At 36.6% G+C, this 14,005-nt stretch overlaps 1 protein-coding gene across 8 annotated transcripts in view; it reads right to left on the bottom strand.

The window, feature by feature from the left end:
- The window catches only part of GABRB2 (gamma-aminobutyric acid type A receptor subunit beta2), a 239,180-nt gene that overhangs the window by 40,422 nt on the left and 184,753 nt on the right, over positions 1-14,005 (bottom strand). For all 8 annotated transcript variants that reach the window (XM_032337114.1, XM_032337115.1, XM_032337120.1 and 5 more), the window contains 3 exons: positions 6,503-6,640; positions 4,353-4,505; positions 786-1,030 (listed from right to left, as the gene is read on the bottom strand). In XM_032337114.1, the coding sequence (XP_032193005.1) occupies positions 786-1,030; positions 4,353-4,505; positions 6,503-6,640 (536 nt within the window). The remainder of the gene's footprint in view (positions 1-785; positions 1,031-4,352; positions 4,506-6,502; positions 6,641-14,005) is intronic.

Here is a 14,005-nt window from a genome sequence, read left to right as displayed (position 1 = left end):
TTAATGCTCTCACAGTCAGTCAGTTTGGCACCCAAGGTTGAGAACCATTGCCTTAAAGATTAAACAGGGTTTACAACTGCATGGAAATTGTTCTTTGACTAGGCGTAACTTAAGCAAGTTGGCAGTCTCCTACAGTCATGTGCTTCAGTGATCTTAAGTGGTACATGTGCAAGGCATTAAGTGATTATCTGTCACTGAGGGAGAAAATTATTCTTTCTCCCCTCCATTATCTTTCTATCCTCTGATGACTTCAAAGAGAAAAGACCTCATCTGTTGCTGGTGGCTCTTTAATACATCTCTGTACTTATTTATCTCCCTTTCAAATCAAAGAATAGGCTCAGGCCCAGGGTCTTCATCTAGTATAGCCTAGAATTTAATAACATAGTTTCATATTTCTCACTTAAGATTGTCTTCCAGCAAGTAATACTGATTTAAGTGATATAAAATTTCCTTCTTTGGTTATTTAAAGGGAGAAAATGTAAATAAATATAAAATAAATAATAGTACACATTATACTCATATATGGAAAAAGTCACAAGGGTAGTTCTTAGATGACTATGCTTTGGGCAACCCTACTGTTAACGTAAGGGGTATCCAAATGTTGTATCATGAGTTTGGGCCATAATTGTGCCTCCACCACTAATTAATTTTATGATTTTGGAAAAACTACCCATTCTTTTCTCTGGGCCTCACTTTCCTCATTCATTAAACAAGGCCATTAACCTATATTGCTGGCGTTCTTCTATAAGCTTAGGAAGCAAGTAGGGCTTGCCCTCTGAATTTACCTTGTTGACATCCAGGCGCATCTTCTCGTTGTTGGCACTGGCAGCTTTCTCAGCTGCTTTCTTTTGGCGTTGGGGTCCCCTCCCAAAAAAGATGTAGTTGACCAAAGCATATTCCAGAAGGGCCATGAAAACAAAGACAAAGCACCCCATCAGGTACATGTCAATGGCCTTCACATAAGGGATTTTAGGGAGCGTCTCCCGCAGGTGGGTATTGATCGTGGTCATTGTAAGGACAGTTGTAATTCCTGAAAAAAAAAAAATGACAGAGTTAAAAGAATAACATCCCTGCTTCCTTGCTGTTTTTATCATAGTTGCAAAGGTTTATTGTACTCTTTCACTCATTCATGTATGCCACAAAATACTTTCTGGGTACTGATTACATACCTGTGCTGTGATAGACCCTGGAGGCCATTTAAATCATGAATTTATAGTAAAATTAATCACTTGGAAGCTTTTACTTTATTTATATTTTTATATTTACAGTTAGATATCTGGTGAGGGGCTAGAGATGTGAATTAAATGCCACAGCAGACGTCTGTATAGGGTGAATGTTGAGGATATTGAGAAGACCCTAGGTGAGCCTCGTGATGCAGCAGGAGAGGTCAGGAGATGGAGACTCTGGAGCTGAGTCCTGAAGGACGAGTGGGAGATACCCAAGCGATCAAGGATTTAGAGCTCAAGGTGTGGTAGAGAGAGATTTTATGAAGGTATGTTGTGTGTGTCAAGGAGAGAGAATATGGTCCATCAAAACCATTTCAAGGAAGTGAATGGGGTACATTATAGGATATGACGGGAAGCATGGTGAGGAGAGTGAAGATTAAGTAATGCTGCATAATGGAGGGCCATATATACAGAGCCTAACTGGGGAGTCTGAACTTAAAACCGAAGGTGAGGTGGGGCCACTGACCAGCTTCAAGCAGGGAAGCAAGGTATAGATTGTGTTTAAGACAATCGCTCTGGTACTCATGTGAATGATAGAAGGAAAGCATACAAGACAGGAATGAAGAATACCAGCTATTAGTTTTTCAGAATTATCTAAGTGATACAGAGAAAATAAATTAAAACAATCACAATAGTACTGAAATGAGTGAATGCATTATATAGATAATACAGACAAATGACTATAAAAACATCAAAGCTGGAAATGATGGATAACAGAGAGTCCGGTGTGTAGCCCTTGTGTTTCTGGATTGGGCAGCTGGGCACGTAATGCACAATAAACAGTATAGAAGCATTTTAAGATTACGGGACATGGCATACTGGGTCAGGTTATAATTGTTCATTCCACTGAGTGGTCATCACCAAGAGTGAAGAGTAGTTTGCCTCTACAATTGGAAGGTATGCTGGGTAAAAGCACTGGGAGTCCAAAGTCCTGAGTATGGTAAGGTCCAGTTTTGCAGCAAAATAATGATGTAAAAATAGAGCCCAGAGATCAAGATCACACAGATGGGAATTGTATGATCAACATTTGAATAGGGATCTTTCTGACTCAGAAAGTGGAGTTAAATTTCATGTCTATGATTTTTTGGAAGTGTAAGTTCTCTGATTTAATTTTGTTGCTCTAAAAAGATAATTTTTATATTGTTTTTCTACATGCTCATAAAATAGCTATAGAAAAAATAAATTTGCCCATCTAATTCTGAGCAGGGCCAGAAAAACTCTGTTTTTGCTTTAGGTATTTTAGATTTTTTGTATCTTTTTTATAATATCAGTTGTTTTGAACACTTCCCAGTTTCATTTATATTTTCATTATTTCAACTGCAGGGTACCCTGTTCAACATGTATGTCATAAAACTGACAGTGCTGATTTTGCTTTTTATCTCAATCTTATTTTAAGATATTTCTGACCAAGGAAAAATCACTCACATCAAAAGACACTTTACAAATTTCTTTGAAAAAGTGAATAATTTATTATTCCTGTAATAAACATAAAAATGACATCAGACTCTTCACTTTGGAATAAGAGGATATTTACAAATTCCATTCATTACTTTATTCAGCAAATATTTACTGAACATCATTCATTGTATGAGATATCACAGGTATAATGGAAGCAAAATTAGATATGGACCTTTCTTCAATGTATCTTTCAATACCATGAAGAAAAAAGACCTCACAAACCAAATAAATATAAATTATATCTGCACTGGTCTACAAAAGGAAGTTCTCTAGTATTTAAGAGAATATATCACAGGGCACTAGACCTAGTCCAGGAGGTCATTACTTCTCCTTTCTGTTCTTGAATCACTGCAATCTAATCTTAACAGAGCAGCCAGAGTTATCCCTTTCAATCTGAAATCAGATCGTGTCACGTCTTCACTCAGTGACTCTCTAATTTCATTCAGAATAAGAGCAAAACTTTCATCATGACCCTGGAACTGCTTCATAATCTTGCAGTTCCCTCTCTCCAACATTATCTTGACCCCTGAACTCTCTCTTGCTTTCATTTCACTGGCCACCTTGCTGACATTCTTGGCACTTTCCTACCTCAGGTCATTTGTAGTCGGCCAGAATATTCCCATCTAGACATTTAAGTGAGTTTGTCTCCTTGAAGTCTTAGTTTCATTGGTAATTTCTGAATGGAGTTTACAATGATTATTGTAAACTGCACCCTCTGGCAAATCCAACCCTTACCTTGCATATTTCCCTCTATAGACATACTGTATTACATAGCTCACACATTATAAGCAAAATAAATTTATTGTCTTTTTACTGCTACCGTATCTTAGAAGAGTGCTGCTTTATGTCTAGTGTCCAATATGCTTGGCACATAGTAGGTGTTCAACAAATATTTGTGGAATGAATAAATGAATGACTTCTCTAAGGAAGTGATGATTGGATTGGGATATCACAGTGGAGGAGTTAACAGCCCAACATTTTAAAGGGCTTAGTCAGAAATTGAAATAATAAAAATTGTGTAAAAGATCATAATTTACTATATCTGGAGTTAGTAACATAAAAAATATTCATGAAATATAATTTATTCTCTTCCTCTGGTGTTATAAGGGGAAAAAAAAAAGCAAGCATAAGATAAACGATGCTGTGAATAATTTCCCAGCAATCTTACTTTGTTGTCTTCTGTCCTCTACCATGCTACTCCAAAATCTTAATAAGACTTTAGAAGTCTTTTTAGTTATCTGATAGTTACATAATACATTTCCTCGTCTTCAGCTCAGAGAGATTAAAAAAAAAAAAAGATGGAAGGGAGCTCTTTCCAGGTAAGGAAGCACCAATGAAAATTAAACAATTATCAGGTAGTATTACATGAACTATGCTTCAATAAAAATATCAAATTGATAGGAATAATTTCATTACTTACTGTTATATGGTTAACTAAATTTGACATGAAAGAGTTTTAATTTGTATTTAATTGATTTAATGCTGAATCAGATAACCCAAAGTCTCACAGCCAAATTCTTGTAATGCGCACAGTCCAGTCTTGTCATGCATCATAAATACCAGGGTAAGGGAAGGATGTGAGTGGACGTGCATGCACATACACACACACAAGCACACACATGTAGACACAAAGTGTCAAGCTCCATAAGCAGTTAGAAAATGGCCTACCTAATGCCACTCTTGCAGCTGATGCATCATAATTAATCCAGAAGGACACCCAGGAGAGGATAGTGATCAGGATGGAAGGCATGTATGTTTGCAGAATAAAGTAACCAATGTTTCTCTTAAGCTTAAAGCTGAGGGACAACCTGGGATAGGAACCTAGAAAGGCAATTTTAGAACGTCATCATTATCAATCAATATTTATAGATAGTTTCCCTTTAAGGCCCATAAGTAGTTTGTATATCTTTCTTAAATTCAATTTTAGCTCCTGGTGAAGGGCACTTTCTTCTGCAAAAGTAGTATGAGAACACCGGGCTTTTAATTAGCAAGAGTCACTCGGTGTTGAGTACACCCACACTCCTGAGTAATTAAAAGAATTCCAGCTCTTCCCTGTTCAGCCTCCGGCACTGGATCAAAGACACTCATTCTCTACAACTATGAAGACAAAATAGTTTGGTATAGCCCCTTTGTTCCCCCTCAGCTGTTTCTCAACAAGGCTATCCTGTAAGATTTTTTGGTTTTGTATGTAAGAATAAGGCTGCAAAGTCTGATCATATTTTAGTAATTTCTTCCCAAGCCCCAGAATTCACTGTAATTCCGGGATCAATGACACGGCTTCAGGTATACAGCAACTCCCTAAAGTTCTGTGAAGGTTTTCACATGTATGGATCACACTTGTTTCTAATTCCATTGATTCCACCAGAGTGCTAAAGGGATTTCTGACCCATCGAACAGAGGAGAATCACTGGTTTCAAAGGATATTTATAAGAGACGAAACTAAAGGATCAGATTCCTGTAGCTAGGTCCTTCTATTGTGATGATCTGGGGAATTTCTCTTTAAAAAAGATATGTAGGGGCGCCTGGGTGGTTCAGTGGGTTGCCTTCGGCTTGGGTAGTGGTCTCAGGGTCCTGGGATCCAGCCCCACATAGGGCTCTCTGCTCGGCAGGGAGCCTGCTTCCTCCTCTCTCTCTGCCTGCCTCTCTGCCTACTTGTGATCTCTCTGTGACAAATAGATAAATAAAATATTTTAAAAAATAAAAAAGATATGTAACTGAACATAGTCTTAGAATATAAAAAGTCACATTGATAAATAGTGTGTGGGGGGAGTGATATTCTTACTAATAGTGAAAGAAAGCCTATCTAGCCATCTTGGGCTCTATTAAGTGTCATAATACTGAAGTAAGAATATTTCAAGTATGAATTCATTTCTACAGTATTAGGGATCCAGAGGACCTCAAATTTAGGAAAAGTTTCTGTTGTTTATTTATTTATTTATTTAAATTTTTTATTTGTTATAAACATATATTTTTATCCCCAGGGGTACAGGTCTGTGAATCACCAGGTTTAAACACTTCACAGCACTCACCAAAGCACCTGTTGTTTATTTTTTAAAGCTAGAAGCTTCGTGTTCTTACGAAGTCATACAACTCTTACTTGAAGTAGTTTGCAGGAAAGAAAGTGCCTGAGTCCTTAGGATTAAAATGTATAGTTACAGTACTAGTTATTTCTGTGCCTGGGGAAATCATAAAAAGAAATATTCGTGTGGGTTTATTGTTTTTTTTCCCCGTTAATGAGTATGTAGCAAAGTATTACTTTCCTGAGCTTTTTTTTGTTGTTAAAATTTTGTGCTGATGGAACCAAATTTGACAACCTAAAGCCTCGATGCTGGAAGAGGAACACTGGAAAAACATCAGGATAATCTCAACATCTGGAAGGGCTTTTAGCTCCAAAACAAGAGGTAAGGTTACATAAAGAAATTCCTAACCTTTGAGGAAAATGTGGAATTCTCTTCCTGACTTGACTCTTCCCAGTATTTTTCAAAGGATTATGAGGAGTACTGTAGAATGCATAAAGTTGGGGAAACAACTCTGACCTGGGTCTTTATTTCTCCTTGTGTTCTGTCTCTAACCATTAGTCCATTCTTGGTAGGTGAGCAGAGTAGAACTAACCCCCTCAGCTTTGTTGGGAGTGGCTCCTGGGGAAAAAGTGCGTGGTTCCCAAATGAGTAATGAGCTTGATGGGGTTCTGAAAGTTTGCAGCAGATCTAAATCTTCTAGTCATCATCTTTCCCTGGGGCCCAGTTGTGATATAAATAGACTCTTTTGCAAATTATGTGGAAGCCCCTTTTCCCTTAACCCTCTTCCCTGATACAAACCTGTGGAAAAAACGACCTTCTTGGTGATAAGTTTGTAATCCACAATAGAGAACTGTGGAAGTTCAATCTTTGTTACTCCTGTTACTGCGTTATCATCCCCACGCCAGTAAAACTCAATGTCATCTGTGGTATATCCATCTGTAAAAGAAATCACACACATACACACACGTATACAGATACACAAAACAAACAAAACAAAACAGAAAAAAATACTTGTTTAAAAGATGAACTATGTTAATGGTAACAGCCACAGCTAAAGGCTACTCTATTGGGTATCTCGCTAAGCACCTGAACTATATCACATTTAGTTTTCCCAACAGTCTCCTGAGAGGAATATAACTAAGCTCACTGGTGGCTGTAAAGGTTTAGTAAAATTAACAGCTTGCAAGTAGGAAATAGTATATAGTTCTGAACTGCACCTTGGTTCATCTGATTATGAATCTCATTTTTTCAAACATTATCACATTGTTACATGACCCTGGATGGTACTTTAAGTGAAGACAAAAGCAGAGAAAAATAGCATTTAAGTTATCAGTGCAGTACTGAATGCTTCAAACTCCCCATATAAAATTTTTGAATTACAATATATCTGGTTTCAAGTCAGAAGAGTAGTGATTACAAAGAAGTGAGTCATCTTTTTTTTAAATATTCATAGACATGATGTCCAAATTTGATTCTGCAGATCTAAATTCCAAAAAATACCCCCTCCCAATAACCTCAGTAATTCTACTAGTTTTAAGGTGTAAATACAGATGTATTGTGTGCACTATAAACACACATTGCATTTAGGAGGCATGTTTCTACTCATTCAACAGTTATTTATTGAGCACCTACTACATCCATCAGTACAAAGTTACTGGGGCTAGAGCTCTGCATAATAAAAACATGCTCTCTGTTTTAATGATACTTTCAATTCATGAGGCAGAGTAGAATAAGCACACATATCTTAATGACTAAGCATATATATAACTGCAATGAATAGGCACATATTAGATTACAAATAGCAATACAGGGAAGCATGCAATGAAATCCAGTAAACATTAATATTTATAAACAATATACCCACTCCCTCAAGATCCCTCCTGTGAAGCATAAATTATATTGTATATCATATTTACTCCTCCAAAGAAATTTTGCATGCAGAGAGTTGAAAGTCTAGGAGGTAGGCAGGACAGATACTATAATCAAAATTTCAAAAATTTAATAGATCATACACCACCAACATTTTTATTAGCATTATCTCATTTGGAGCCATTCACTTTGTTAGAGAATGTCTTTCTTCTATGAAACTTTGATTTAAAAGTAAATTATTCATAATTTTAAAGGGAAGTCCAGGTATAAAGTGAATGGCACAGTACAAAGATTCTTTTCATTCTCCCTTAATCTACCCCATTAATAGTCTCTCTCCAATCTTAAGAACTAAAGTATCTGTCCCAAAGGATAACTGTTGTTCTCTGTGATTGCAACTTCCTTAAAGTGGCCATGGGAATCTTCACCATCCAGGACTTCATCTCAAATATAATCCCATTTCTCAATGTTTTTTGGCACACATCTCTCAGTTATGAAATAGTTTAGTCAATGACAATCCCACCTTTAAAAAACAAAGATTTTATTTATTTATTTGAGAGAGACACAGAGAGAGCACAAGCCAGGGGGAGGAGCAGAGGGTGAGGGAGGAGCTGACTCCATGCTGAGCAGGGAACAGGATGTGGGGTTCAATCCCAGGACCCTGGCATCATGACCTGAGCTTAAGGCAGATGTTCAATCGACTGAGCCACCCAGGCGCCCCTGACAATCCCACCTTTGATAAGATAGTTTAAAATAATAAAAGAAGGGCAATTAATTCTTAGAATCAAGCTAGCTAGTTAGAAATGCATTGTAAAATTGGATTTGTGGTATATAAACGTGAAAGAAGGTATTTATGAAACAAGAAGTCCATAGTTTTCTAAGGGAAAAAAAAGTGTCGAATGCGGCCGTCTTCAAAAGAGAATGAGAGTTAGTCAACTGTTACATTTTCAATAAAGAACTAAGTCTAAATTAGCGAAGAATGTTTCTGGTCCTCCAGCTTCCTTAGCTCGCTTTTACCTCACTTGTTCATTGCTACAAACCTTATCACAGAAGCCCTCTGTAGGCAGAAGCCTGGGAACATCTGTGGTGTTTCAATACAGTTGTATAGGAGTTGCTTAATAATTGCTTAATAGGTAAAAATGTTATTACTGAATATAGCTTTTGTCAAAATGCCAGCAGTTTGACAAAGTGCTTTCTCGATAATACTTGGAGAGGAGAGGCATTTGGGATATATTGTTGAATTAATACATTAATTATCTACTACCTGTGTGGATTTGGGTGATGGTTGCTTATCTGGATGCTTGGCGTTGTGGAGGTATTGATCATGTTTATACTTCTGTCTCCTGCTTCTAATATGTTACCTACAAGGGCTGTATTAAATAAATATCTTCTGAGTGAATAAAAAAAAAAAAAGTTACCCAGTGATAACATAGCCCTTAAGAAAAATCCAAAGGGGGTTGCCTGGGTGGCTCAGTCGGTTGAGTGTCTGCCTTTGGCTCTGGTCATAATCCCAGGGTCCTGGCATCAAGTCCCACATCAGCCTCTTTCCTCCCTGGGAAGAATGCTTCTCCCTCTACCAGCTGCCCCCCCTGCTTGTGCTCACTCTCTCTATCTTTGACAAATAAATAAATAAAATATTAGTGTATGTGCTGCCAAAGCAAGCACTAAATAAATAAAATCTTAAAAAAAAGAAAAATCCAAAGATTCTTCATTATGTATTTATCTTTATGTAATAATTCAGCAAGTTGCTTAACATCCCTCTGTCCTCCATTTTAATTCTGTAAATTGTAACAACAACAATAATAAAAGTTACTTCACAGAGTTGTTTTGCAAGAAAAATGCATTGTCACTTATAAAATGCTTACAATAGTACCTGGTAGATAACACTCAAAAAGTTAGCTTATACTTTTTCAAATAAGAATTATTCAAAATGAATTAAAAACTTATATTCAGTTGCATGTCACTTTGCTTCTATTTCATGAACACATGAATGCATTTACACAATGAGAAAATTGGGTGTTCAATGATACAGAACCCTCCAAGGTGTTTAGAAGTTGAAAATGAAACATCTGAAGTTTATTCTGATATCTAAGATTTTGGAATTGACATAATGGAACAGCACATTGTAATATTTCTTGGTTACTGCTGATCTTAAAAATCCCAATCTTCTTGACTTCATTTTGGGTTAACCAAGTGTAGAATGTTGTCAATGGACAGCAAATGTATGCTCTTGCATCACCGATTTCTGAAGATGAAAGACCAACAATCCATGACAGTGCCAGGGTAGTCAAGTTCACAAGCCAGCTCAGTATACTGTGTAGGATAATCTGAAAGCAGATCTAGTTTTTCTCCTCCTCCTCCTCCTTCTCCTCCTCCTCCTCTTTCTTCCTCCTCCTTTTCCCCTCCCTCTCCCCTCCTCGTCCTCCTCCTCCTCCTCTTTTTCTTCTTCATCTTCATCTTCTTGGAAGAAATATTTAACAGCGTCTCAAAATGATTAAAAAATAAGACATATGCAAATATACCTGACTTTTACAGCTTTCATAATATTAATGAGTGAAAAAATAATTAGATATCTTTTAAAAGATATCAGAAGGAGGAGATGCACTGAAGCTTCTCATTAATGTCTTGCAAATTAAATTCATCTTTTATATTTTATTCATGGGATTCCAGAAACTGAGTCATTAAATTGTATTGTTATCATTAAAAACATAACCCACATAACTTCAAATGGCCTATGAATAAACCAAAATATAAATTCACTGGAATTTACCTGAAGGAATTAAAACTATATACAATGTTAAAGTTTTTGATCAGTTTAGATAAACATGTAAATTTAAAAATCTATATATGAATGACAGATATGTTTTCTTTTAAATATTGATAAAAATATATACTATATGAGATCTCACAAGCAGATAGGCCATGTTAAAAACATTCACATAATAACTGAACATGTTCTTAAAATTGTGACATGATCTTATTACATAACATGGCATTTTAGAAAAGTTGTTTTTCAACTCTTTAGTGTCAGTCTACTTGTCTATTTTGTTATCTACTAAATTAATATTTCATGTTAGAAGAATTTTACTGTGTAGGTAATATGAACCTATACCAAGATATTAAATGGGGGCTGGTGAGAACATTTAGAAGAAATTAATTATCAATGCCATAATTCTTTTTCCTAGTAAGAAATTAAAGTGACTTAATGTTCTCTTGTTATTTATTTAAACTTTGCTCCCCAATTGGACTGTTAAACATTCTAAGGTAATTATCTATTTTCTATCTCCCATTGTAGCCAAGTAGCAATAGTAAATAATAGTTGCTTTATAGATTTTATTAATTTATTTACTTGAGAGACAGAGAGCATCCACCCATGAGGTGGGGAGGGGGCACAGGGAGGGACAGAGGGAGAGGGAATCTCAAGCAGCCTTGGTTGTGAGCTGAGAAGGAGGTGGGTCTAGATCTCATGACCTTGAGATCATGACTCTGAGATCATGACCTGAGCCAAAATCAAAAGTAGGAGATTTAAACGACTGAGTCTCCCAGGTGTCCCTGTAGTTGTTTTAAACTGTTAATTCTCAATCATCATAACCAATTGGTGATGTTTGAGAATTATGGGCTAGTATTATTGGGACAATCCACTCTAGTCCATGGATGGTTTAGATTTTTTTAAGGGTTGTCTTATTTCAAATTTTCTGCCCTCTTATGTAACTATCAGTGTTTTTTTTTTTTTTTTAAGATTGTATTCATCTATTTGAAATACAGAAAGCAAGAGTGAATGAGAGAGAGAGAGAGAGAAAAGAATGGGGGAGGTGACAGAGGGAGAGGGAAAAGCAGACTCCTTGCCAAGCAGGGAGCCTGACATGGGGCTTGGTCCCATGACCCTGGGATCATGATCTGAGCCAAAGACAGACACTCAACAGACTGAGCCACTCAGGTGCCCCACTATCACAACACTTTAAAAGCTTTTTTGAATTGGACACCTCATTGTAAAAATTTTAGCATGTCACTCTCCTAATAGTATTTAAAATTTTATGTAGTAACTGTTAACAGTATATAAGTAACTATAATTAAAACTTAATTTACATTCTGGGGAACACTAATCCTGTGATGTGCCTCATGGAACAGGGTTCTACAGTAAATGTATTTGGGAGTACCTACAAATTTTGGGCAGCCTCTTATAGTCACAAACCTTTAGCACAGTACACGTCAGAATATCCCTCAATAAAGAATTTGCTTAATATTACTTACCCTTGGCAATTCGACTAGACACATTGTTTTTTCAGAATATAAAGAATATTCACACAGTGTAATGACTCTATAAAATGCTAGAGCTATTCACACATTTTAGGGTGTTCTAGTTATGTTCCTAAGTAAGTACCTGAGAACATAGTCCCTTGGAACCATATCTTATTCTTTAGTGGATTAAAATAATTTTTTTTCCCTCCAAAAATTTCCAGAAGAGAAGAAAAACATTTGCAATAACAATAGAGATCAAACTGCCTTTTAAGGCAAACAAACACTTCAGGGAAGTAGCATGACCAAATGTGCAACAAAAAAGCAAGCTTTGTCTCGTGACTAATGCAATGACCACAATTAGAAGTCTATCAGTCCACAGTCAGAATGGATGTCCCTCTATACAGAGTCCTGTATGTTGTGCAAAGGAGCAAGACTGAGTACAATTGATGCCAATTAGTTGTGAGGATTTTTCAAAAGGGAGAGAGAGAAACTCACTTGTCAGCTATAACTCTTTAAATTCAGCAAAGAAAGGATTCCAAAGACACTCTGTGTGATTGCTCTGACTCCTTAATTGCATCTTATTCTTTATTCTCCTCTTTAGATGGACTGCTAGACACAAATGTCCTGCTATCAAATCATTTCTCAGCCTTGAACCTCAAAATAATCGGCCTAGGGTAGGTCGGACTTGATTACCAAGTGGCATCTTGGTAAGAAACACCATTAAGTCATGGTCTGGCATTCAACTCCTACATCAAAGATAACCTATTTTTTTTTATGTTATTAGCATTTTCAAATTCAAATCTTTTGTAAGAGGATTGAAATTGATCATAATCAAGTAAAATGTTAGATTCTGTGTTCTAAAGATAATTTCTCTTTTTGGATTTCATTGCAAAACTCAGTAATTGTGGTCTTTGTATGAAAGCAGAGAGCTCTGGTTGCTGTTCCTGTTAAGTGTAACTCCATGATGTGTTTCTTAAGCTTCCTTATGTTTGTAGAGCTCGAGCAATTAAGCTGATGCTCCAGGTAAGAGAAACCATTAATAATAAATAATAATGATAATTATATTATAATAATAAAAATAGCTACAACAATAATAGCAACTGTCATTTCAGAGCCCTTATGTGACAGACACTGCCTTAAACTCTCTACATGGTTCTGTCTAGAACCATATAAACTAGACTGGATTTTGGTTACCAGGATTATTCCCCTTTATTCAACCCTGTTTCTCCCATATGCACGAACCCTAAGTCCTGAAATAACATAGAAGAGGCAAAGAACTATTGGCTAAGAAGACAGACCAGTACTTCTCAGATGTAACATGCACAGAAATTATGGAAATCTTATTAAAATGCAATACAAATGTAGTAATCCAAAGGGGCAACTGCACCCCAATGCTTATAGCAGCAATGTCCACTATAGCCCAACTATGGAAAGACCCCATTGACAGATGTCCATAAATACATGGAAGGCAGCTATGCTCACCACTATACGACCAACACTGTCCATCCACACATGAATGGATATATATATATATATATATATATATATATATATATATATATGGGAATATTATGCATCAGAAAGTGAATTATTATTCATTCCAAAAAAGGAATATTATTCATCAGAAAATGAAATCTGCCATTTGCAATGATGTGGATGGAACTATAGGGTATTGTGCTAACCAAAGTCAGTCACTCAGAGAAAAGACAATTACCGTATGATCTCACTGATACATGGAATTTGAGAAATAAGGCAGAGGATCATAGGGGAAGAGAGGAAAAAAACGAAACAAGACAAAACCAGAGAGGGAGTCAAAACGTTAGAGATTCTTAATCTCAGGAGACAAACTGAAGGTGGCTGGAGTGGATGTGGATTTGAGGATTTGGGTGGCTGGGGGTGGACACCGGGGAGTGTCTGTGCTGTAGTGAGCGCTATGTATTGTGTAAGACTGATGCATCACAGACTTGTACCCCTGAAACAAATACTGCATTATATGTTCATGATAATAATAACACAAAAGTTGGAGAAAACAGAAAAAAGAAAAATAAAATGCAATGTGAACTAGGCTTAAGTAGGTGGAACCTGGGATTCTGTGGTTCTGATAAACTTCCAGGCAAGGCAGATGGCGTTTGCCACATGGATCACCTCAGCAGAGCAAGTGATTAGGAGAATGCTGCCGAGAGGACAGCATTTACC

This window comes from Mustela erminea, chromosome 3 (genome assembly GCF_009829155.1).
Source record: "Mustela erminea isolate mMusErm1 chromosome 3, mMusErm1.Pri, whole genome shotgun sequence".
Classification (NCBI taxonomy): Eukaryota; Metazoa; Chordata; class Mammalia; order Carnivora; family Mustelidae; genus Mustela; species Mustela erminea.
The sequence above is the reverse complement of the archived record's forward strand: the minus strand, read 5'-3'. Positions and strand labels throughout refer to the sequence as shown.